Source organism: Pygocentrus nattereri, chromosome 10 (genome assembly GCF_015220715.1).
Source record: "Pygocentrus nattereri isolate fPygNat1 chromosome 10, fPygNat1.pri, whole genome shotgun sequence".
Taxonomy (NCBI): Eukaryota; Metazoa; Chordata; class Actinopteri; order Characiformes; family Serrasalmidae; genus Pygocentrus; species Pygocentrus nattereri.
This window is the reverse complement of record NC_051220.1, coordinates 33358594-33385498: the sequence shown is the minus strand read 5'-3', so window position 1 is coordinate 33385498 and position 26905 is coordinate 33358594. Positions and strand designations below refer to the sequence as shown.

Genomic DNA, 26905 nt, shown 5'->3' with positions numbered 1-26905 from the left:
ATACCCCCCAATGCTTGCTATGTATTTATTTATATATACATATTCAAATCAAGATGAAGTTCCCTGTAAATAGTGTATATTGCAGTTTGTGTCATACTACTAAATACTAATACTACTAAAACAAATCAATAACATTATGTGATACTAGTACTAGTATACTTTTATAAATGAAATACTGCCCAGCATCCTCCCTCCAAGACCTCCCCTTGGGCCCCTCCCCAATCAGACTGCATTCACAGCCTCTGCCAGCCTGATTCCTCAGCTCCGTCCACAGCCTGATTGTTTAGCTACTGGAAGAAGGGCAAAACAGGCGTTTCCACACTAGCTCCAGTGTTGTGTCTAGTTAGGAGGCTAACTGTGTTTTTTGGCGAGATTGCGCTTAGCTTTCTTATCCTGACAACAAAGGATGTGACAGAAAGTGTGCGAGAGGCAACATCAGAGGAGCGAGCAACAACAGAACTAAAAGAGGGTGAAATCCTGGTGAGAAATTTCAGTGAGTGGTGGAATTCAGACGCATCATTTCTCTCTCCCAGCCAGCACACACACACACACAGATACACACATATACACACCACACAAACACACACACACACACACACACACACACACACACACACACACACATACACACACAAAACCCAGTCAACCTCATAAAAGCAGACATTCACTGTTGTGTGTGGGATTGTGAGGCGGCTGAGGCTGATTGTAGACTATTAGTGGGTGGGTGGGGGGCCACATCTGTCAGTGTGTGTGTGTGTGTGTGTGTGTGTGTGTGTGTGTGTGTGTGTGTGTGTGTGTGTGTGGGTGTGTGTGTGTGTGCTTGTTTTTGTACATGTTCAGGACAAAAAACGGGACTAACCTAAAACAAAATGATCTGGACTTTGTGAAGTGCTTTACAAGCTCCATGTTTCATTGTTTAAAACTGAAAGAGCAAAACAGTTCCTTTTTTGGTTTTGAGGTTAAGGTGATGGTTCGGTATGTTATTATATTATAGATATAGTTAGATATCTATGATAACAATTAAAGAAAATTGTTTGCTTACATATCGCTGTTGTCAGAGCAAAACCTTGTATCTCCAGAATGGTAACTTTACAGGAGAAGGAAAAAACTGTGTTTACTTTTAATGTAAGTCAAAGATCTCCAAAAATGGTTTTGTCTGACAATATATATATATATATATATATATATATATATATATATATATATATGTGTGTGTGTGTGTGCGTATGTGTGTGTGTGTGTTTGTGTGTGTGTGTGTGTGTGGGACATGCTATTTTTACATATAGGTACTTGCACATCAGCATTGTTGGGACAAAACCTATATAGCCATTTGTTTTTCTGTTTGAAAATGCCAGTCGCCCTTTACAAAGTCTTAAAATTTCATTTATATATGATATATGACACACTTTTGCCATATATAAAACACTACATCCTATATAAAGACAATTATGTGCCTGTGTGTCTTTATATGTGTGTGTGTGTGTGTGTGTGTGTGGAGGGGAGCTGTGGCTGGCTGGCTGAAGAAAATTGTATTACTCTGATTATAAGCACTGTGTCAGGTTCCTGAGAGGGCCTTCATTTTTCTCTCCACACTCCACTGCAGCATCATTAACACCTCGTCTTCATCTCACTGTTCTCTCCCTCCACCAGGCTACTTCTAATTAGCATCTGCGAATGCAGGAGACTGACGCATGCTTGGTCCAAAAAAACCCACGTTTCTTTTTCTATAAAGCTCTGGGAAAGAGCTCAATCTTTCCCTCAGCAGAATACGCACAGCATGTTTTCAGTATACCTATTTCATAATGCAATATATTCAAATGAATCTGTCAGGCAATATCATATTGGAAGAAGTGTACTGCTACCATATGATGTCTACCAAAGCTATGAAAATATGTCACAGTAAGACCACACTTGTATATGCGCTACAGTTTTTACACCTTACACTGTAATCATAAGTAAATTAGTGAATGATTAGTGCTACTAATCAGTGTACTGTATAGCATTAGACTGTTGTTTTAGTATGTTGAGTATGGTATATTAAATCAGGTAATATGATATTTTATAATAATCATTGATTTTGGTGATTCTATGTAAATATTGAACTTTTTACAGCCTCAGAAGAAATGACTTCATGTTTAATAAGGCTAATATTTTAGGCCCTTTTGGGACCACCTTATACATATCCTGTGAATAATTTTCCAGCGTAAATCAAATGGATGATTTATTGTGGATTATGTCAAAAAAAAAAACCCTCAGTGTAAACTGGACGATTCTGACCTTGGATTCACTAATCACTAAGGCTGATATGAATATACTGTGTATATAGATTTAGGTATGTATGAAATCTGTACTGTACTGTGTGTGCATTTATTGGATGTACAGATTTATATTTTGTGCTTATATATTCTGATAACTAAAATATTCTAAATGCTAAAATGCAACACATTCATGTATATATGTACACAAAAAACACCCACACTAAAAAGGTCACTAAGTGTAGCAACATCCAGTGGGAAACTAATTTCAAGCTGAAGGAAAGTGTATACAAGAGGCCTGAAGTAATATTATGCATATAAATAACTATGCCTAGAAACAATAATGTATTATAGCTTCAAGGTCATTAAAATGAAGCCCACAGAGAAGATGCATTTTATTCTGTTTGGCAAACTGTCCCTTGAGCTGGTAACAGGTGGATATATGCAATTAGATTTACACCCTTATCTATTTTAGCAGAGAGGAGCATTCCATCACAAAGTGTACGTGACTAACTGGTGGAAATCTTTGTCCCTGAACATTTTCTTTAGGTTTATTTATTTATTTATATGGCAATGTGCTATTCTATTGTTGGGTGTCAGATTTTGTGCCTGTGCTGTTGCTATGATGAAACTATTAAAGGAAACAGGTGACTGATTTCACACTTGCATGACCTGGCTGGTTTATTTTTATAATTGTATACAAAGCTCATGAATAACCATAAAAGACAGCAATGTATAAAGAAAAACATTTTTTTTATTTGCATGCATGCAAACTCTTTTTTTCAAGTTTATTTTCTTCACAAGTTTTAAGTAAATAAACACATATTTCATATGTCCACATGTTGGACATACAAACTGATAAGTGATTTTTCTGCATTCTGCATACTTTTCTACATTAAAGTAAATGTCAGTTGAATGAAAAATGCATTTTTCGGTATAAACATTGTGGATTCATACGACTACAATCTACCACCATTACATGACTGTTATGCTGTGATGTCTGACTCTGAGTCTTAAGCACAAACCCAGTGAGTGATCAATTGACTAATGCTGAAATTAGCCGGAGCAATATAAATAATCTCACAGCATTAATGTACATTGAATATGAAATGAATCGCATTTCCTCCCTCTCAATTGCTGCTTATTGCTCTCTGAAATAGAGCTGGCAAAAGGAGCAATTAGCTGAATCTATCATATTCTACAGGAAGGGAGAACAAATATAGCTAATGATGCATGCAAGATGCCATGATTTTATCCTGTACTTTTTAAAGTTCATGATGAGGGGGTGTGTTTTGTGTGTGTGTGTGTGTGTGTGTGTGTGTGTATATGTGTGTGCTTGTTTTTGTATGTTTTCAGGACACAAATGTGCCAGTTTTGTAGTAAAAGCCATGACCAGCCATTGTCACATATTTTAATGTGTAAAACTCAGAGTTGCAGCAAAAGAAAAAACATTTATTCTTATTCATGGGAAATATTATCATTGTATAAAAATACTTATACAGGGTGATTGAAAAAGATCCATCCGATATTAAAAATGATTTATTTCACTTGTAAATCATTACAGAACAATACAGTAAGTGGTACATTATTTAAGGGAGAATAAAGTTTATTATGTAATTTTATAAGTGCTCAATATAAATATGAACCTCCTCCAGCTGTACAGACAACATCAACACCATAGTCAAATTCATTCCATACTTGACTGAGAATGTTAGGTGTCACTGGACTTACGGCTCATTCAGTGCAGTTTTGGAGACCATCCAGTGTTGTTTGGAGTGGTGGCACATAAACAGAATCCTTAACATACCCCAACAAACAAAATCACACAGCGTGAGGTCTGGTTATGCTGGGGACCTTTGTCTTGGATCTGTTGGTACCATTGACGAATGCTTTGAGCCGTTGGAGGTTCAGTGCCATACTGACAGTTAGAAACTCTATGACATCCTCTTTCAATTGGTATGTGATCGTTTCCTAGGCACAGTTGGAAAAATATGGTGCTTTGAAATCAGATGAATCTTTTGGAATCACGCTTTATGTACACTGCATATAGGACATATTATTACGCTTTATATATATTGTACTGTGCAAAAATGTAGGTGCTTGAAACATTCATATTCAGAAATCTAATTATTTGGGAATTGGCTGTTTATGTGCCCAAGAAAAACTCTAATAATATTATATAATATTAATAGAGTAAGTAGTAGTGTCAGTGTGTTCACTAATCCATATTTTTACAAGGAATTATTTTCACAAGGAAGTCACACCTATGGTAAGATTGTAAATAATTAGCTTAAGTGGCTAAAACTTTTGGACATTACTGTGTATGCTATATGTGATGCAAAATATTATTACATATAAGTACTTAAATATATTGTATTTCATGGATATGGTACATATATATAATGCATAAATATTTGTGTGTGTGGTGGGGTGCAGTCTGTGTGTAGGAGAGGAGGAGAAAGGAGGCCTGTATGGCATGCTTTACAGAGTAAATGGGATTTGCATGCCGATTTGAATTTATAATTACATGTGTTTCTTTATGTTTCAGAAAATGAACCTGGAGGAGGAGTGGTGAACTCTTGGTGGGGGTTCTAATCTAACGTCTACCACCGCAGGCTGAGGATCAACACCAGGTCCAGACCAAAGACCAATCAAACCTGCAATCATATCAGGTACCATTGTAGCCTCTCTCACTCCAACTCTCTCTCTCTCCCTCTCTCTCTCTTTCCATCTTTCTCTTTCTACTCCACCTTTCTCTCTCTCTCTCTCTCACTCTCACCATCTGCCTCTGTATTTCTCACTCACTCTCTCTCTCTCTCGCTCTTTCTTTATTACTTTGTCACTCTCTCCCCCTCTCTCTCTGTCTCTCTCTCTCTCTCGCTCTCTTCCTTTATTACTTTGTCACTCTCTCCCTCTCTCTCTCGCTCTCTCTCTCTCTCTCCCTCTCTCCCTCTCTTCCTTTATTACTTTGTCACTCTCTCCCTCCCTCTCTCTCTCTCTCTCTCTCTCTCTCTCTCTCCCTCTCTCTCTCTCTCCCTCTCTCCCTCTCTTCCTTTATTACTTTGTCACTCTCTCTCTCTCTCTCTCTCTCTCGCTCTCTCTCTCGCTCTCTTCCTTTATTACTTTGTCACTCTCTCTCTCTCTCTCTCGCTCTGTCTCGCTCTCTCTCTCTCTCTCTTTCTCTTTCTACTCCACCTCTCTCTAATCTCTCACTCTCTCTCTCATTCTCACATCTGCTTCTGTATTTCTCACACATTCACTCACTCACTCACTCACTCAGTCGCTCTCTCTCGCTCTCTCTTCCTTTATTACTTTGTCTTTCTCTCTCTCTCTCATTCTCTCTCATTTTCTCATGTTCTCACTCTTCTCAGTCTCTTTCACTCTATTCTTCTTTTATTTCTCTCAATCCCTCTTCATATCTTCCACTCTTTCTCAATCTCTCTCTCTCTCTCTCTCTCTCTCCTTCTCTGCCTGTCTTTCCCATTCTCTTTTTGTCACTCTCTTGCTCTCTCACTCCTTTCAACTTCTTTCTTTCCAGCTTTCCATGTCTTCCACTTTCTCTCTTTTACTCTTTTTCACTTTCTTTCTCTCTCTCATACACAAACTCACTCAACCTCTCTTCCTCCTTTTTCTCTCTTTCCCTCTCAAGTCTCTTCCTTTATTACTCTCTCTCACCCTTTCTCTCATTCTCTCATCCTCTGCCTCTGTCCTACACCCTCTCTCTTTTCCTTTATTTCTCATTCACTCTCATTCCTCACAGCATTTCATTATGCTTTACTATATATTTACTGCTAGTGGAAGAAAAAATTGTTGTCCAAATAAAATGGATGATAGTGGGAATATAATACATTTTTACACTGCGGATCTAAATGTATTATCTAATCTAGGACACAGTATGTGAACTTATAAGGAATGAAGAAGTATAAAATCTATACATTTGAAGACTGATGTGTTTTCAGTAGTGTAGTAGGGAGGTTCTGCTAATGACTCTAGGAGTTTATCACCGAACAACCAACAACAGACTTGTTTGTTTCTGCTTATTGCACTCAGACCAGTAGTACCTTGTAATGAAACATATGTCTTGGGAAATTCTTTGACTAAATCCTCTTGCAGAATTCTTGTGGGAATTTTAAATGGACCTCTTTATCTTAATTAATTCCTAAAAATGAGAGGTTAAATTTTAGTGACCCCCTCCTTTTGCATATTTACTTTCCCTCCTACATTGCGAATATGCATCAGAACTCTTAATGATGCCTTGGAACACTGGTTTCAGCTTTTTAGTCAAGATATTCAAAAAGCCTTTAGTTAAAAAAAAAATCTGTTATCTGGATATGCTGTACATTCTGTGTTATGCTTCTCTAACATATCTGTTTAAGAGAGAATATTTGTTCAGAAATTATATTTATAAATTATACCTCTATATATGTATGTATGAGCTATGGGGCATGCAACTCTTTTACTGCCCTGTTGTGGCTCCACAGTAGAATTACATTTTTAGGTAAAAATAAAATAATCCACTTTTGCCATTAAGCTCTACTGATCGTTGTAACACAGTTTTAACAATCAATGGTCTTAAACATTGGAGTTAATGTATAACTGCTAATTCACCATTTAACCCTGAAGGTTGGTATGCAGACTGCTGGTCACTATAGCAACAAAGACATCAGTCTTGCCTAGCTAGTAGCTAACAAAAAAGCAAAGAGAAATATTTAAGGTGACAATTTGGAGACAATTTAATGGACAATTTGGAGATGAATGGACTTATGTGCATTTCTAATCACTCCAGCTGGTTTCCTGATACATTTAATACAGAAACTGACAAACACTAAAAAGCAAAGCCAATGTCAATTTCTAACTTTCCTGTTCCACCTTAAATGGTGCTGCAGTTGTATTCTGGCACCTCAGGCACAATTTAAGGTGGAATGGGAAATTTCAAAAAGAAGCTGGTGAATGAAAGGCGACTTCAGCCTTGGAGAAAGTCAAACATTAAGAGACATTTTACAAGAATTTACTATATTTACTATACTACTTTTGACAAAATGTTTCCTGCAGAAATGCGGGAAAAGGGGCTATAGCTGAGCTAAAGCTTAAAGCAGAAAAGTAAGTCTGTGTTTTTGTTTATATTTTAGTCTATACTAGAACATTGGCTAGAACATTTTAAGGCATATTTTCAGCCAAGATGGTAAATATTACTTTAATAAAATGAAAATAAAATGGTGTGGCTCTCAAGGTGATTTGATTTTTGTTGAAAGGACAAAATAGCTCTTCTTAACATTTGTGTTGCTGACCCCTGGTTAAAGGGGTTAAGCTGAAACCAAGACAAAAACCTATTTTCAGTAGAGAATCACCATTGGCTTTGATATGTAGTCCAAGACTAGACTTAATACATGTTAAATAAGCCACCTGTCTTAAAATCATTGGTCAGGAGGATAAATACACACCAACTCTACCTTTCAGTTCTTCTATAGAATTTACCTTTTGTTGTGTGTGTTGTGTACAGTACTGTGCAAAAGTAAGAGACCAATTTAATTCAACTATAAAGGACAACTTTTTTGTGGAAGTTTAGCTGTAAGATAATCCACTTTCATAATGAAAGAGAAATTCAAAGGAAACTAAGTAAAAAAAAAAACAAAGTTTAAAAAATTATTTCAAGATATAGACAAAACGTGACTTTTAACAACCATGCAGGACCAGGTAGACCACCAAAACTGTCAGACAAGCAGTACTTAACATGTTCGTCTTTGAGAGAGAGGAGAAAATCAAGCTCCACTCTTACTTCAAATCTGAAAAAATCCATAGGTTTTTCTGTCCATCTTCCACTGTGAGAAGACACCTCAATACCACCACAGAATCCAGACTCCAACGTCATTGAATGTGTTTGGGTTTACTTGGACTATGGAAAGCAGAAAATGCAGCCAGCTTCTAAGACTAAACTGTGAAGGTGTGGAAAAGAAAGAAAGCTGTAATAAAGTTAAAGCTGGACACACTAACTACTGAAATATTTGACATTCAATTTAGTTGTTGAGGTTAGTTGTTGGTTGTCTCTGTATGTAGTCTTCTTTTCCCCTTATGCTGAAAAATGAAAGTTGTACTTAATAGCCACTGTGACTGAAAGTTAAATAAATGAAGGGTAGTCTCACAGTACTGTATGCTCAGATTCAGTGACTCCCATGACTTTGCGGTTGTGCGAGTGGACCCGGGTGGCTCTCATGACATCTAATGTAATACATAACAATGAGTATAGTGAACCCTTGACCTAAGATGTAGTCTCATACAGCTCGGGAAGGTTAAAGAACCTTTCTGGGCTGAATTCTTACATAACCAGGTTCATTTCTCTATTGCTTTCCTCAACCTCGGTGTGTAACATTGCCCATACAGCAGTAGTAAATGTCAGTGGCTGAATGGCGCGTCAGCAGGGGATTGTGCTAGATAATTCCTCACTCTTTTCATATCTGTTGGAAAGGTTCCCTCACATTGTCTTGGTAAGTGTTCCTTCACAACAGGATTCCCCAGCCGTTTGAACCATTAATAAGATTAACTGGATGTTGTTAGCTTTGATCATTTTATTTTTCTGTTTGAAACATTTATGGACCTCGTTAAACTAGCAGACCTTACAGCATTAGGCTGAAGGTTTAAGAGACACTTAGGCAAATGTTATGTCGAAAAAGAAGGCACATTTTGTGTGATTGTCAAAGATTGACTGAATAAATATTTATCAACACCTGAAAATGTTCCTAAAAATGTTATTCTTAGTGTTAGTGCTATTGTACATTATTGTACATTACAACATTCATTTAAAAAGCTGGCTAGATTTAACAGCAGACTGTCCATTCCATTTGCATGCATTTGCAAAAAGCAACTTCAAACGGCACTTTTTGTTCTCTTTTAACCTCCACAGATGTACTATCCCGGGATCCATTAGTTTATATTGTATGTGTTATTTGTGCTCTGCACCACATTCAGTGTGTAATGTTCTAATGGATGTGAACAAATTTTTAGTATTTAATGAGTTCATTACAGTTTGGAGGTAGCCTGAGCTTTTTCGGATGTCTTTGAATTAAAAACAAAGGACAAAAATCTATTAAACTATTAACACCACCTTTGCGTTAGCAGTTGTATATGTGAACAGATTCAGTGTGTCTATGGTAAAAGGATGTAATTGTGGCACTAACATGGCAATCACGTCTCTCCAGATGGAGGTGGATGTAGCAGACGAGAAGCGCCACCGCACACGCTCAAAAGGTATTTTCACCACAATCTTCACTAATATTCACAATATTATAGCATATTAGCACTGTTAATCCTCAGAAGTCTACTAATCTACTCACTGAACTGGTCACTCCCCAGTCCATACAGATCATATATAAAAACTAAGCTGAATTCACTGTTCATGTGAAGTGAAAAAACAGCCTATTTACGTATATTGGCCTATTCAACCAACAGCAGTTTAGCCCCACCCATTTACGCTGAAGCTATAAGGGGTGTTTTAGCCCAGGCTTCTTTTTGAAGTGAGGTGCAATACAGGGCAGCCAATCAGAATAGAGTCAATTTATAGTGTATCAGTCTTAAAGGTACAGTAACAAAAATAGCCTTTTCTACATGATAAATAATGAATTACAACTGTTTTTGGTACCTAAACCAAGACAACATTATAAATGGACCTCAAGGAAGAAGATGTAAAAACAAGAGAAATGTAGGAGATGAGCCCCTTAAAACATAAATAAATATAATTAGTTACATAGGTAGCAACACAATGAATTATTTCAGATGTAATTTACATTTTACATGTAGAAATTATTTTAAAAAAGTGGAAACAATGTATTTTGTTCCACAATAAAGAAGATGCTTAACAACTTTTCATTACATCCAAATATCAACAAAATTTCTCCACTTGTTTCACTGAGCCACAAGAAAGAAACAATTGATGTTAAATGACACCAGGTTTTCCATAACTGTATTTTAGGGTTAAAATACACATCTCATCCATTTTTATCAGAAAAATTCTCTTAAAAACTCTTACATAGTTTTTCTCTTCCTCCAGCTTTCTCTTAACTGTTTTCTCTCTCGCCCTGTTCTCTTGCACAGTGCCCTTGGAACCCGCGATACAAGAGCTATTCAGGTCAGTATGCTTGAAGGGCTGTGGCCCATGTGCTGACCTCAAGTCCTACACCCATTAGTGAAGATGAGGCCTTGTCCATTCATGGAGTAAATGCAGCACAGCCATGCTGAAATCACTCCTCTGCTGTGCCCCTTTTAGCCCTTACTCTTCTCTCTTTCATCTGCCAGCAGGACTGAAAAAAACATCCTCTTACACTGTTATATTTATGCCTTCTTTATGCCTCATATGGTAAGAAAAAAATGCATTTTCACAGAAACACACTGTACTAAGAGTGGAACACAGAACAACCACATTTTCCAAATAAGGGTGTAATGATAATTATTTTTGATACTGAGTTCAGGCCAGAGCTCTGATTCTATACTACACAGTGTTTCAGAAAAGACCAAACACTGTCTTAAAATGAAGTAGCATGTCCTTGTGCAAGATAGTGATCTTACAGTCATAATTACAGTCATAATTACCCATAATTACATAATTACCCAGATGCCTAGGTTTGTGTTGCACAATTTTGTAAATCACTGGTCAAATCATATGTTTTGTTGAATAAGTTAGTAGATTGTCTACAGGGAAAACATTTTAGACCAGAATTTCTATTTTCAAAGTTTAACCTATTGGAAAAAATAAAATATGACATATTAAATGTACAATAACCTTTGCCAATGACACAATCAATGGTTTATTCTTCCTAATTTGATAAATTTAGCAAATGAACATGCAGAAGTGTGTTCTCTGTAGAGGATGTGTTGTTTTCTTTACTTATTATTCATTTATTTACTTAGTAAATGCTGGATAGTTATCTTGTTTGTTGATGTGGAGCTCTGAGTGCTATATCATAGTGCTTTGCAATATGCAATCTAATGATTCTGTTTGTGAAAGTGTGATTAGTAAAAGTCTTTGACAAAGGTTAACTTGGTAATAGGAGTGAAGTGCAGTTTGTCTTTTTCTAAGACTTGGCGCCCACTGAGGCAACAGCTCTGTAGTTTGGAGAGATGAAATAGCACTGGGAGAACAAATAGGCCCACGGCAAATAAGTTTGACCTACTGTAAATACAAGTAAAGATCATAAGGGTGATGAAAAAGAATATTTCAGCGGCTAGCTGAAAATGTCTCGCTATCATGGCAGGCACAAAGGCTCCAAATAATTTGCAGCTCACTGAAGTTGTGTCAATGTGTTAACCTTTTAATGTTTCTGTATCTGGGCTTACTCTGTGATATGTAGCTTTTATCCTCGCAGTAGAATTCTGCAGTAGAATTTTTCTTATATCATGCTGCACCCTGTAGCAGTACTTTCAATATAGATGTAGACTTAGATTTGCAATTTCTAGACGTATACTTTCAGTACAGTTGTAGATAGTAGATACTGTACTGCCTGTAGAATTCTAGATTTACTCATACTTTCAGTAGAATTCTAGATTCATATTTGCAGTAGAATTCTATACTCATACTTTCAATAGAATGCTGGATTCATATTTGCAGTAGAATTCTATACTCATACTTCCAGTAGAATTCCAGATTCATATTTGCAGTAGAATTCTATACTCATACTTCCAGTAGAATTCCAGATTCATATTTCCAGTAGAATTCTATACTCATACTTCCAGTAGAATTCCAGATTCATATTTGCAGTAGAATTCTATACTCACACTTCCAGTAGAATTCTAGATTCATATTTGTAGTAGAATTCTATACCCATACTTGCAGAAAAAAAAACTCTACTCTATACATTATGTATAACTGTACTCTATAAGTTATTATATAACTGTACTCTGTAAGTTTATCACTCAGTACTTGTAATTGAATTGTAAACACATTTGTATAGTAAAATACTACAAATATACTTTCAGTAGATTTTTTTTAGGTTTAACAGTAGATTCTAGTTTTATTCTAGCAGTAGAATTCTAGACTTATACTTACAGTAGAATTCTATATACTTTCAGTATAACTTTATGTTTATACTTTCAGTAGAATTATAGATTTATACTTGTGGTAAAATACTATACTATGCTTTTAGTTGAATTTTAGATATATACTTGCAGTACAATTCTATGCATATACTAGTAAAAATTCTAGACTTATACTTTAAGCAGAATTTTAGATCTATACTCATAATGCAATTCTACATTTATACAGTAGAATTCAGCACTTTTATAGTATTCTGTACTGTCAGTAGAAAGAACTCAGGGTGAAGTTAAATGCTACCAGAAGCAAAGTTCTGTTTTAATACTGAATTTGCAATTTAAAAGAGTTTGATTTTAATTCAACTTAGTAACATGCAGCTCATGAACAGCCTGTAGATACATTCAATAAGAAGCAGCCAAACACCAATGTGCTGTGTACATGACAACACAGCCACAACTAACTGTCAGTCTGACAGAGTAAGACTAGTGTTCAAGCTTCAAGCTAGAAAAAGTGGATGTGTTGGTCTTACATTGATAATTTAAATTGCAGTGATATTGTTGGTTAGAAAAATTGCAATTAGACATTAGCACCAGTTGAATCTATGCAGCTAACAGCACAGAAAGAGGAAAGCAGGACAGAATTAATGCGGAACATTTGTTTCCCTCCTGTATACGCATGACTCAGTGCCTTCCAATACGTTGTCAAAATTCTGCTCTTCTCTCCGCTTGATTCTGCTGCCCAAAGATAGCAATTAATCAGGTGATCGATATGAAGGCTATCTGCAGGAGAAGGCATCCATAATGCCGATAATGTGTGATCGATGGCGGCTCTCTCTAGAGGCGAGATAGTTGTCAAGACAAATACAGTTTGACTTTGCACTGGGATCTGCACTGAGCAGATATGAAACTGCAATAGTGCAGATTGCCCGAATTAAAACGGGATGATAACCTTCTTATATATAGATACACACACACACACACACACACACACACATGCATTCATCACTCAGAAATAATGCAGGCTCGCATATGTTTAGTGATGATTAGCAAACGCATAATACGCAGACTCTCAAGGATGGACAGGCAACTACATGCACACGCCGTACAGTTTAGCCCATACACCCAGCCTGCATTTCTTTCTGTTTTAGCTGCCCAACTCCACACTGTGATGGCAGTGGTCACATCAGTGGAAAATATGCAAGACATCAAAGGTAAAGAGCTTCTTTTTCTCATTACAGGACTGATCAATGAAGTGTCCTTACATGCAGCACACTCTGAGACCACAGCTTACACTGTTCGATCCTGTATTTGGTTTTAGCCATCATTGTTCAATATGCTTCCACCAAATCTACCCGTTTCCTATAAGCCATGGCTTAAAACGAGGCTCGCTTCTTGTCACTGTGCCCTAAGCACATCTCAAGGAGAAATTACCAATACTTCCTTTCTGCCATTTTCACAGCTTTAAAACCTCCGCGATTGCGAAAATATACATTTTCCCACATGGACCTATGCTCGGCTTTATGATGCAAAATATTTTTTCCCAGGAAGTTTTGAGGCAGTTCACCTGCATATTTCAGTATAATTTGCATATTAATAGTCAGGCATGCTTTTCAGTTTTCTGCAGAACAGCCCTGTATTCTCTGCATTAGCCTGCTGTTTGGATGAATATGCTAATCTGGCAGTCTGCATTCAATATTCAAATCTTTGAGCTCACTCAGATGACCTATAGACAGACTCCACCATCTCTACAGGCAGAGTAATGGCAAGCGGTAAATGTTCAGGGGGTGAATTGTCTGATTATCAAGTGAAAATAGACATTTGAAATCACTTCAACTAGCACACAGACAAAAACTCCATTGGCAACCACGGTTATTGAGCATACTAGCTGACCTCCACTGCATGCTAACCGACAGGCATCAAATAGATCAGTGTTATATGGTAGAACAAGTAGCAATTTGGCAATCTCTTTGTCATATTGTTGTATATTTTAATGCAGCCCTTGCACATAGACTGATATTCACTTTTAGTCTCATTGCTTAATTTTGAACTTTACATCTTTTCACTATTACTTTTCAGTAAGTTTCTGTATCATTCAGTCATTAAGATGAAAAAAGCTGAGTAGTTTGATGCGAAATGCTCCATTCGGAGCTGTTTACACAAAAAGGTTTGAAATACTCTGCCTGATATCTGAGACAGTGAGTGCGTTTACATGCACCCAGTAATCCAATCATAATCGGATTTCTGTAGTTATGGTCATGTACACAGCATACTGCGATTTCTTAGATCAGAGTAAAAGAAATCAGGTAAAGAAATCCAATAAAGAGAGGTGGATTTTAGCAATCAGTAATCAGCAATCAGATTTCTCAGTATATGTAAACTCTCACTCACATTTCTCTGTCTGTGCATGTGTGAAACAGACTGCTATACCAGAAATAAGCAAACAGCATTGCCACGAGATGGCAGCAAAACACTTTTGGAGCGATGCTGAAACTATTTTCCCAACAAAATGAGCGATTTAAATACTTTTAATCTTCTAGATGATTCATATTTTTAGGTAGCATGAAGTTTTTTTTAAAAAATGCAGCGTGAAGTTTTATGTTATGTTACATCACGTCTTCTTCTGTGAGTTTATTGGCTGGATGCAAAGCCGATGTTTGATTACTGCCTGGCTCATGTACACTCTGGGTTTACATGATCTGACACGTGTAGGTTCACTAGTCATTTTGGATAGTAAATATAATGACTGTGCAGAAGACATTATGACCCCTCATTCTCCATTGTAAAGAAAATCTGAGTCAATACATTTCTTTACAATAAACCATTTTACATCAAATTACTCTAAATGACTTTGTTTGCATCTTAACAAATTAACTAGTCAATAGTTTTTGCAAAAAAGGGGTGAATTTTCCCTTCAGTAGGAAATATACTTGCAATATACATGTTGTTAACATAAAACAGCTGTTTTGTCATGTTGTCCCTTACTTGGTGGTTGTGAAATAAAGATTTGACAGTTTTCTTTTCCAAACTATTGCTAAAAGCGCATATAGAGATTCTTTTGGCCCTAGGGTGGTTTAAATACCACACAAGTTTCAAAGCTGATGAGTTCAGACATCACAAAAAGAGGGATTAACTGTCCATTTGTAACACTGTTTTCATCAAAATAAACCTGGTTACTTTTTAATATATTAAATAATTGCAAACTGACACAGAAAGGCAGCTTTTTTGTAGTGAAAACGAACTGTAAAGCAAGATGTCTCCTAACTTTTGATGGCCAGTGTATGATTCGCAATGAGTGCTGCTGTCAGTACCAGCTTCTTGAAGAGAGAATGCAAACTTGCTGATTCATCTAATTGTTGTCGTAGGGCTGATCTTCCAGTATGAACATAAAGTGACATTAGCGCTGGACTCCTTTATGGAGCTGGTCATTTTTTTGCACTGACCTCATATAGCCTTCTGCAGATGTCATCGTCATCAACAGAAGCTATGCAGGGAATCAAATCCTGTTGTGCCGTATTATCACCTATCCTTGTCTCAACCGTGCCATCATCGAATTGATCTGCATCCACCAATGGCAAATCCCTCAGGCTGGCGGCCATTTTGATTGTCACTGTACCTTTGATGGACAGCCAGGCTCTCAGCCGTATTGATTTCCATCTCTGAGCGGAGGAAGAGTGAGCGAGAGAGAGAGAATGAGACAGAAAAAGGAGCGAGGGAAGAGATAGCATTGCTGTGCACTCCTTCACTCTGTTCCTCTCTCAAAGATTGGGGCCCCACCACCCACCGTTTGCTAGATAATTAAAGATAAATAAAACAAACATTCAATCCATCACTGCCAGTCTCTCCCTTCTCGTTCTCTCTCTTCTCGCTTGCTCATTCATGGTCGAGCTAATTTCGTGCCGTGGTCCTCATTTGCATGCTTATCAAAGTGTTTTGACTATCCGACAGAAGCTGTGGTATGAAGGTGGGATCATTAATATGTTAATTAGTCCTTTTGACACTTTTCACTTGGGTACGTGTGTGATATCCTCCTCATCCATGACTTCATTCACATGCTTGCTGAATGTACGTGCATCTCCCAAATGCCATTAGCCCCTCTATTCTGGCCACACAAATAAGCAGGGGATATTTACAATGGCTACAATGAGTACAGAGGCAAGTGGCATCTTTATTCATATGAAGAGCCTTGTAGTAGGCTTATTCCCCATGAGCACTTCAGATAGAATTTACAGCGCTGTTGCTTCTCCCTGGAGTAAATACACAGAGGAGTGTCTGTTGGGTCTTGTGTTTCCTGGCCAAAGTGCTGTCGTGTTTTCCCCTCTATTGCTGCATTAATAGGCAATAGCTAAATGCTTTTTAAGCTGTGATGATAAACCATACAATATTTAAGCACCTTCTGAAGCACCTGAGTACTTCAGGAAGAGGCCTTATTATGCATAACTTGTCTTAACTTATTTACTGTTTAGTGTTCAGGTAACAATGGCAGGGTTACCATTCAAATGTTTTGCTAATTTCAAGTGAATTTGTGAAAAGTAGGTAAAAGATAGTGGTGCGCTTGCACCATACAACATGAGAATAGAGTCTTGCTCACCGTGCCATATACAGAGAGAGATCTGAATCCTCATTAGCCTTCCGAAGAAAAGTTTTGACAGCTCTCTGTCAGCTGTACATGGCTGTGACCCTAACAGTTTAGAGACGCCAGGTGAAATGACTGAAGTCATTGTCCCATTTTGCCATGATCCACTGAAAGCATGTTTCCATCATCATTTTTCACATTCTACCTTTATTGATAAACCAGATTTTCCCTTTCATCCAAGGGTAAAAATACTTTGCGATATTTAGGCCAAATTTCTGGCTTTTCTATCCAGGTTTTTTGTGCACATTTTTCTTTTCAAAATTCCCCAGAAAGACCTTAGGCAGTTTTCAGCTATTAAAATCACTTTTATTAATTATGTGATCAGGGCATCATAATTCCCTCCACAGTGTTATTTATAGGGCCAGCTGTCCTGTTAAGTAATATCAAATAGACTATCTGACACTGTATGGCAGGAATCATCAAATGGAGGTCATTCAGCTTCAGTTTTACTCTTTTTACATACAAATGTGCAACATACTTTTGTCAATTAAGATTACAGATTAAGCTTCCTGTGCATCCACAGTGCTGCCCTGGGAGTTGAATGCTTCCATTATTTGTTTGCCGTATGCCTGGTACATCCATAGCTGCCAAACCAAGAGGCAAACTTTGATTGACAACATTTGGCATAGTGGGAGGTTTGTGTAAATGTAATTTTTACTTTGAGAATTGGTAAACTGGGGACTCCTGAGATGTGCAACTGACTGAAAGGCTCATGTCCATGCTACAGCCATTCGTGGGCCTGGGAGTCCAAGAGAGCACATATGGTCATACTGCACTCCAGTTGATCTAGAACAGTGCTGGCCAACTGTGAGCATCTGCAGGACCACATTTGCAGAATTGGTCAGTTAGCAGTATCTTCCAAGTGTTCAGCTGCTCTGTGATGGTGCCTGAGTGGATGCTCAGGAAGATGCATTGATAGACTATGCATCTCATTGAATGCATGTGTTAGTCCTATCTGTTCATGGTTGTGAGTTGCTAGGATTTTCTGACAGGAGTAACCCATTGGCAATAACTAACCCTGGAGAGAAAACTGAGCAGAACTATAAAAATGGACAGAAAATCAGCTACACTTGATTTTGATTCCCTACATATATATATATATATATAGTTTCATATAAAATATAGAATCGCAGTTAATGAAAATAAATAAATAAATAAATAAAGTGTTACCAAAAAATAGATTTAAAAAAGAATCCGGTTTGAAACTCTAAAAGAAACCTCATGAAACAGCCGTTCTGGTTTAGAGTTGCATGCACACTTGGGTCATTTGCTCAGCTGCAGTCCACCCACTCAGGGCCGCGCTTAATAATTACTTTCACCCAGGGCCCAATTTACTCCGGGCTACATGATTGACAAATTTTCTCTCCTGTACCTGGTGGTCAACACGCCCCTCTGAGTAGGCAGTGGAATTACAGCAGCCACTGGAGACAAATTACACCTCTGATAGACCTTTTGCTCAGTACGAGAGGAACAAGGAGATGATGAATGACAAACATATCTAAAAGGAGAGGAGGGGAGGAGGGGGAGGAAAGGAGAGGAGCAGGTAGGGACTGGCAGCTCAGTGATTATGAGGGGGATTAGTTATGCCCTCCTCGATCCCCACGCTCACCTCTGAACCCACACACAATCATACCAACATCATATAACCATGATAACACTTTACCGAAACCAGATTATTAACTAACACAAACTGACCGTGCACAAGAAAATATATTTGTATATCTTTGTCCCTTATCTGAAAAAATGGATGAGGTAGAGGGTAAAGATGTAAAGATGGGATCATTGATTTTGGCAGAAGTTGAAAGCTGGTTTGAAACTAAAGAGCAACACAAAATAATACAGCCCCTCCTTTCAGTGGTCTGGTCCTTTATTTTCTTTCTTTCTTTTTTATGTGTTTGGTAGTCATCACAGGTAGTAGCAGGTATTAGCAATTTAGTTATTTTTGAAAATAACCAGCTGTTGCAGCATCTTATAACAGCTTAGATTGGTATTTATTGCTATTTCTGTTAAGTGTGATTTATTTGCTAACCTATTAATTGGAAAACATGTATAACTATTATAAGCCTGCACAACCATAATTATTTTTGCCTGATGAAAATGTAACATTATTGCCTTTCTATTCAATTTTCTGAACTTTTATAGGTGACATGAACTCACTCAATGTGTCACTATTGGATCTGGTGTTGGCGACAACCAAGAACAAAGAATTGGCTATGACCCAGCACTTAGAACTTACTGGCAAACGTCCAAAGATTAGTTTGTCCTTTGCTCTGTCTTGTGTGGAGCTAGCAAATCTGAAAGCAACTCAGTTTGGGTTACTGACATCCAAGCTCTGTGTGAAAAGACTCCTAAAGTGAATGTCTTCGCACTAATTTCACTTTTACAGATTGGAAAGAATCCTACACAGTGTCACAGTTTGCCCATTTTGTGAGGATATTTTAGTGCACTTGGAGACATTGTGCCCCTTTGTTTGTTTCAGCGCAGTGCAAAAAAAACATCATGTCTGATGTGCATGATGTGCAAAAACTGGATATTGTTAATAATAATAATGCTAAATGTTGTCTTTTTGTGTTAGCTGTTTGCATCACATTTGATATGCAACAGCTTTAAGGTAAGACTACAACTTTCAACTCTGTTATGCATTCATAAGATTGGAAAGCAACACCAGATACCTCCTTGTCCTGATTGGTTGTGGTAGTGGTCCACATGGTTTTTCTTTTCTTCTATTTACAGAGCCAGGGGCAGCCACAGAAATCTTTTTTTTCTCTAAGCCTATATTATGATGACAGCTACTGAAATGTGATGAGAATTTTACCAAATATTTGAAAGTGTTCTGACTTTATAAAATGTATAACCCACTTGAAAAGTTACTTTGGCAGTGTGCACCAGGCTTTCAATATGGTTGAAATATAAGAAGAGACTGAAGGGAAAGGAAGAAAACTCTTAAGAGCTTGGACTGGAGTTCTGGGGGCATCGGCTTTAAGCTAGAAGGTCAGATCCCCCTTTGATGAACAAAATGAAATTGAGAGAGGACTGAGAAACAGGAAGGAGATGGGGTGGCTTAGGGGGAAAATTCATTATGGGAAACGCAAGATAGAGATTGAAATTTATAGGACATTAGACTGGAAGGAAGAGGAACCTCACACATCCCTCCTCCTAAAACAGATATTTTTTAATGTAGCAAATGTATACATTTCTAGTACTGTGGGTGTTGCCATACATTATACTACAGCTGACCAAGGGGATGCCTAGCGTGGGCCATCCCCAGCATGTACAGAGTGACAGAGAAGGAAAATATGAATCCCTTTGCAGTGCTTCAGAGGCCTATTCACACCTTGAATTGCATTGTATCTCTGATTTATACCGGCTAAGAGGGCACATAAGCATTGATACAGCACACAAGACCCACACTCATTATTCAGAGACAAACAACTCAGACACAAATAGCAGTAACAACAACACCCACAGCGTTGACAGTGAGCACACACACGGGGCGCATGCACACACGCACCCTCGCTCCAACACACACACAGCGGCAGCTCCGTGTGACAGCGATGTTTTGGGTGACATTTAGTTTCTGGGCTGCACAAGCTGCTCCATAAATGAGTCATGAGCAAATCTGTGAAGGCTGAATAATGCATGTGTTGAGAGGTAGAAAACAAAGCCGCACTGTTATTATTTGTTAATAAGAAACCAAAGATAATGAGGGAGCCAGCATTTCCTACCTGCTCTCTGCCATTTTTGGCATATCCTAAGACAGCATAGCTAAGGCTCAGCTTATCTATCTAATTTGCAGTAGATTTGTGCCACCCCCTGTGAAAGAGGAATATATTGTTAGATGTTGTTAATACAATCCAAAAAATATATAGCATATATTTTAGATATTTTTGTATGGCATAAAGTCCATCTCATTCCCACCCCCCCACCCCCATCATATATGACATAAGGTCTATTTCAAGATATTATTGACTGGGACCAGAAAGCAGTTTATTTGATAAGTGCTAGATAAGCGAAGCTTGAAATTCTCCAGAAAGGTCCCATTCTCATTACTCCCTGTACCCATACAGAATCTGAGCATTATAACCTCCACGAATATTTGCTGCCAAGCCAGAGCTTTAACCACTGAGCTGATAAACCTCTTCAGCTAATAAGCAGAGCAGAGTACAACACCACCTGCGCTTTATTTGGAGCTGTGAATTGGCTGCGTAGCTTCGGTTCCGTTCAAGCCCATTCAGAATACGTCCTTCCAGTCTAGCCTTCAGAGATGCCCCTCCTGCTCACTGTGATTCAGCGCTCCCACACACCGCCCGCTGCTTTCCTCCCTGCCCTGAAGAGTGCTAATTAAAACTGACGAGACTTAGCGAAGCCTCCACTTAATACGTCAAACGCGAGGCGAGTCTCCACGTTTATTAAACGCCATTCCATTCCAGACCCCTCTTTATTTTTAGGTGCCTCTTTTTATCTATGTATTTATTTACTTTTGTTTGTTTTCCTTTTTTTTCTGAGTGCAGGGTTACTGGTGCCAAGCTCTTGATTGCCGTGGCTGCAGCTGGGTTTGAATAATTGCCTGTCTTGGCAGGAGCGTGTTGGGGTGCTAAAGTCGAGTGCTTTCCTCCTGATGTATACCTCATTTGGATTCTGCTGACAGCCTCAGGGCTGTATTATTCATACCTTGACAGATAGCACTCACTAAAAGCGTTGGCACGCAGCCAGTCGGGCGGGCGGGCGGGCAGGCACCGGGGGTACGATAGTGGAACGCTGCACCTCTCTGGCTGCAGGGGAGAGAGAGAGGGAGAGAGTGCTCCAGTTTGAGCCAGGAACCAGAAGGCCAGACCATCAGCCAGCTATGTCTCCAGCTGCATCCAGAAACTTTTGCTACTGCTTATGTCCTCCCTCTCCTTTCCTACTGCTCCTCTCCTACCCTGGATGAACATGGAGGAATCGAGGACAGGAAGAGAGCCACAGCAGAGAATGAGCCCAAATTGGGAAAATGGGACAGCTGATTTCTTTTAGTGCCATTAAATCTGATGTTGACTATTGAAGAACTGAGCCTATCATGTTTGCTTCAAAGCACAAGCATTATACTCCTGTATCTAATTGTACCTGCTGCACAGAGTCAGTAGGTTTACATACATGTGAAGTTTTCTGCCCTTTTTGTTACTTTACACCAAGTACAAAATGCACAACACTGAGAATATATAACACAAACAAAACAGAGTTTAAAGAATAGTTGGATTGCTCCATGTTTGTCTACCTGGGTAGCATATACTTGTGTATTCTCTGTTGGAAGCTGGTCATAGAGAATCGGGAGGAGAAAGCAGTACCTTTTACGGTTGCTGGACACATACACAGCCTCCATTCACTTTGTGAATATTAGCTAGCCGCATGTTCAAACTGCATAGTTTGATGTGAAATTCATTCAAATCTCCCTTGTACCCCATCATTAATCAGCCAAAAGTATTTGCTGAAGTACCAGAAGTTTCTTTTTCAGTTTTGCACTGGAGTTATGATGTTAATGTAGTAAACAACTTGCCCTATCAGCCACCATTCATCTCATCCATCATCCATTGTAACATTTTTGATAGCAGATTAAAAATCACTTAAGGTTGGAACTTTTTTTTTTGTGGTAATACAAGCACAGTAACTTCGAAGAGTAAAACAGAATTGAACTACAAAGCCCATTACTTGGTAATGGAATGTTTGTTGTGATGCGAATAGGTCATCCATGTGCTACAGTTTTTTATTGTTATGTTGTGTAACCTCATAGGTGTGAACCTATGTTTTAAAGGTAAGCAGCAGATGGTGGAGCGTAGTGTCTCGTTATCTGTTAGCTACATTAGCCTTGTAGCTTCAATGCAAAACCAAATATGCAAACTTTAGACACCATTTTCATTAAATAAACAATTTTGCTTACTTCTATGTACTGAAATGCAGAAAGTGGTAATATTGTGGGTGGAAATTTTCAAGTGGTTCAGAAGAGTGGTTAAAAAGAGCACCGTTCCAGGAATAAAAATGGGATTTTGATCCAGGAACATGTCCTACTTGAAGAATTCATGTTCTCCGTCCACGCTCAACCCTGTGGCCCCCTCGGAAGCCTGTCGCTGAACCCAGTCAAGCGCTGCCGTGTGCACAGCCCGATAAGGTCACATTAATCACACCACAGCCCCCCTCCCCCCTTCAACTCCAGCCCATCAAAAGCGCCCCCCCACATGCCATCAACTCCCCTCTGAGACAGGCTGCCACCGCAACCCACATTTCCATATTTAATTGGAGGCTTAATTTGATTGAACGACTGCATGGTGGAAGCAAAATTGCATAGGGAGGATCTATTAACAATAGACACTGGCAGAGTGGCGAGGGTCTAATCAAGTCCTATTGTCAGGCTCTCAGAACAGGGCATGAAATCACATGATGGCGAGATTCTGCATTTAAATATTCTGATCACTGATTTAGGCGCCTCTTTTGGCTGTTTGAATCCTTTCATAATAAACTCACGTGTAACTGACATTTGCTCTTTCTAAAACAAAGACAGTTTCTTTGTCATGTGCAATTTTCATGAACAAATTCCACTCCTAAGAACTTTGTTAAGCTTTTTTCAAACAAATTTAAAAACTGAGGACACTTTTGTCATCTTTTTAGTTTACAGCACCTGTTATTTACCTGTTATTTTATTACTGTGTTTCATCCATTGCTTCATTCTGACAAGCAGATCTCTCTCTAATGTTTTATGCCGGCTAAACAGGTGCAGTTCATGCTGCGTTTGTTGTTATTATTATTTTCTGTTCTTTTCTGTTCTTGCTCCCAGAGGAGAGAGATGAAAGAGAAAAGCAGAGTATGTGTAGTGAGTATTAAGCATGCCAGGCTACTGGGGGGGCGGGTGCAGCTGCTGCAGGCCATGAGCGGGCTGGGCACTGTGACCTCTGACCCCACAGCCCTCAGCACGCCCAGGCTCATCCATGGCTGCCAACTACAGTAAATCACTGTCCAGCCTGAAGATAACACAGGGAGAGTGCCATCCAGATCAGAACAGCAGCCAAACTCTTGAGTGGAAACACAGCAAATAGAAAAAAAGTGGAAAATTTGAAGCTGTGCATTAGTAGTGGGCAATATGGCCAAAAATCTATATCATGGTGGGATGTATTTATATTTTATTTATACTTAAGTAAACCTATTTTAACAGGTTAACCAGGGATTTTTAATATGACATCTATTTTAACCATTTTAAATCTAAAGTGTTTTATTTTGCAAAACAGTAAAAACACAGCTTAACAATAGATAGTTTAACATATTTCATTATTGCTTTCTAACACTTGCACTGTTGGCCTAGCAAAAACAGTGCTAAATGTTGTTTTATGTATTAATTTCTACAAGACATCTTATTTAGTACTTTACAAGTTTAGCTTCATTAAATTTTACAAGTAATTTGTCTCATACGTGTGTCCCATATACGACAGACAATGCAGCTTTTCAGATGGTCCAAGAGGAAGCAAAACAGTTGCTTTGGGGTTAATGTTAGACTAAGGCAAACCCCAAAAGACTGGCCATTCTTTTTTGTCTGCTGCCTCAAAAATAAAGTAGATTACTTCAGAGTTTCGTGGCATTTTTGCTTTTGTGGCACCAGCATAACGATTGTGACAAAATTCATACCTGTGGAAGAAGTTCAACCGGTATGCTAGATAATCCAGTATATCGTCCACTACTACTGTACTATTTCTGTAATATTGCAAAACCGTTCTGCATGGGGTAATTAGATGTGCACTGAGCAACATTCTTTCCAAATTAAACTTCAACTTGACCACATTTTGTTCACCACATATTTGCTAATCTCGGTACTCGATATGCTGAGTTCTGTCTGGTGGTACTAAATGTTAGCATTGGAATGCAATAGGGTGGATATCATTAGGTCAAAGGAAACATTGTTTGTCTATCAGCAGAAAGTTCTGCCTCTGTGACTACCCAGAAACTCTGTAACTCAGAAAATGTCCCTGCCCTGTGTTGTAGTTAGACCTGCACCTATTTTAGTGGATCCAGCACCACATATATAACACATCTGCATGATGATCTGTAGAGATGTAGCAAGAAAAATCATTTCTACAAATGACTAAATTTATATAACCTAACAAAACATGTGAAAGTTAACTAAATGCAGCATGCTGTGTCATCTCTTGACTTTCGACTTCTATTTGGGTACATGCTGTTTATCACTCGCAAATGCACCACTACTGCTGTGATTGTTTATTCCTGAAAAGGGCTCAGTGAGCCAAACCACTGGCTTCAGTGTATTAACTTCTCATGCCACATATCAGAGGATCTTTGATGCTTTCAAGCCTTGGTAACACACCAGATAGGTGTAAGATCTAATGTTGAGGGAAAGCTCACACTGAGTTGCGCATCTTGCACTTTTTTATTTTGCTCCAGGACCTCCCCAGCATGCCAGATCCTTCACTACTCAGTGTTCTAGGACTCTATCATTTAAAAATGAAGGCCTGGCAAAGATGTGTACTTGCTTCCTAAGTTTGTCACATATACAGTGAAATGAATATGAAATTGTCATTTCAGAGGCTGATTTGATTTATTCATTAGAACTATTTAGCAATTGGAATGAATGCTATTTGAATTCTTGCAAATGAAAGTGAGGATTTGAAGTCTTGAATTCTTGTTTTTACCAGAAAAAGCGAAGACATCCCTCATGTAACCGAGTTGATTTCTAACCAGTGGTTATATGAATCCAGATGATACTATTTCTCCTGGAATTCAAGGCTATTTATCCAAAGGGAATAAGCTTTTCCACCAGCTCTCCTCTCTTATACCATGCTTACATTCTACTTTAATCTTGCATATTTCTGGTTTATTTTTGGTTGTTACGGTTTCTTTGAAAGTTGCTTTTCTATTCACGTGAGAGATCTTCCTCTTTCATGGGAACACAGCATGTAGACCACAGTTTGTGTTCTGTGTGTTTGTGTTCTTTCCTTCTGAAAGTCCTCATGATAATAGAAAAACTTAGAATATTGGCAATATTTTGCCAGTCGAAATATGTCTGTTCTTAAAAAAATCAACTTTCACTTGAAAAATAAAAATCTATCTATCCTCCAAATGTGAGACACACTGTATATGTATGTATGACATGAGCATGTAGTCCTGTAGGAGTGTGGAACAGTCAGAATTTCATTGTTTACTTTGCTGGTTGATTAATTGGAGCAATTACATTGCTGCAATGCCACCTCACCTGGGTGTAGGAGGTCTAAACGTGCTGGTGGATTAGGAAAGCCCTGTATTGTAGGCAGCACCCTGAGGACCTGCGCAGGCCACCACTGCTGTAATTAACTAACAGCCTCTCACAGCAGCCTGAGCGCATGCTAAGCACACAGTACCAGCCCTGCTGCCCATGGGTTAGCTTAGAGTCAACATGTCTGACAGGAGTGCTGTCGAACTGACTTTATATCTGTGTCATAACCCTCAAAGACATGACATGGAGACAGTTGTCGATAAGGGACTTGCTTTAATTGTTTTACAGTACATGTACGTATCAGAAAACAATGGCATTCTATTTTCTAGTTAGTCTAGTTTCCAAGACCCAGGTTAAGCTTAAACCTAGACTGAAACTATTTTTTATTGTGTTTCACCATAGGCCTGTCACACCTATTACATAATCACAATAATTTTATCTGACAATTATAAAACTATTATTTTTCACAGTTGCTAACTTTCACAATTGTATGTTTATATCGCAACAAAGACAAAGTGGAGGAGGCTACAATCAGTTTGGTTGAGGCAAATACATGTAAATGAATCTGAAAATGCTTTCATTGAGTAATGGGCCTTATGAAAAAGTTCTAGCTTCTAACTTGGTGCTTGGTGCTATAACACCTTTAGAGGACAATAGTGAGTAATGTTTGTTTATTTGAGCTTAAGCTGTTTCTGTCATCAATTGGGAACTACTAAGTGTAGACAGCTAGGAAGCATGATGGCGAATTGGCCACTTTAGGCTTGTACATAAATA

The 26905-nt window shown here is 38.3% G+C and overlaps 1 protein-coding gene across 12 annotated transcripts in view; it reads left to right on the top strand.

Moving 5' to 3' along the window:
• The window catches only part of myt1lb (myelin transcription factor 1-like, b), a 131922-nt gene that overhangs the window by 36973 nt on the left and 68044 nt on the right, over positions 1-26905 (top strand). For 11 of the 12 annotated variants that reach the window (XM_017690797.2, XM_037542123.1, XM_017690802.2 and 8 more), the window contains exons 2-5: positions 4804-4927; positions 9449-9497; positions 10341-10374; positions 13421-13483. In XM_017690797.2, the coding sequence (XP_017546286.1) occupies positions 9449-9497; positions 10341-10374; positions 13421-13483 (146 nt within the window). In that variant the 5' untranslated portion in view covers positions 4804-4927. The remainder of the gene's footprint in view (positions 1-4803; positions 4928-9448; positions 9498-10340; positions 10375-13420; positions 13484-26905) is intronic. The other variant, XM_037542120.1, reaches the window with a different exon arrangement.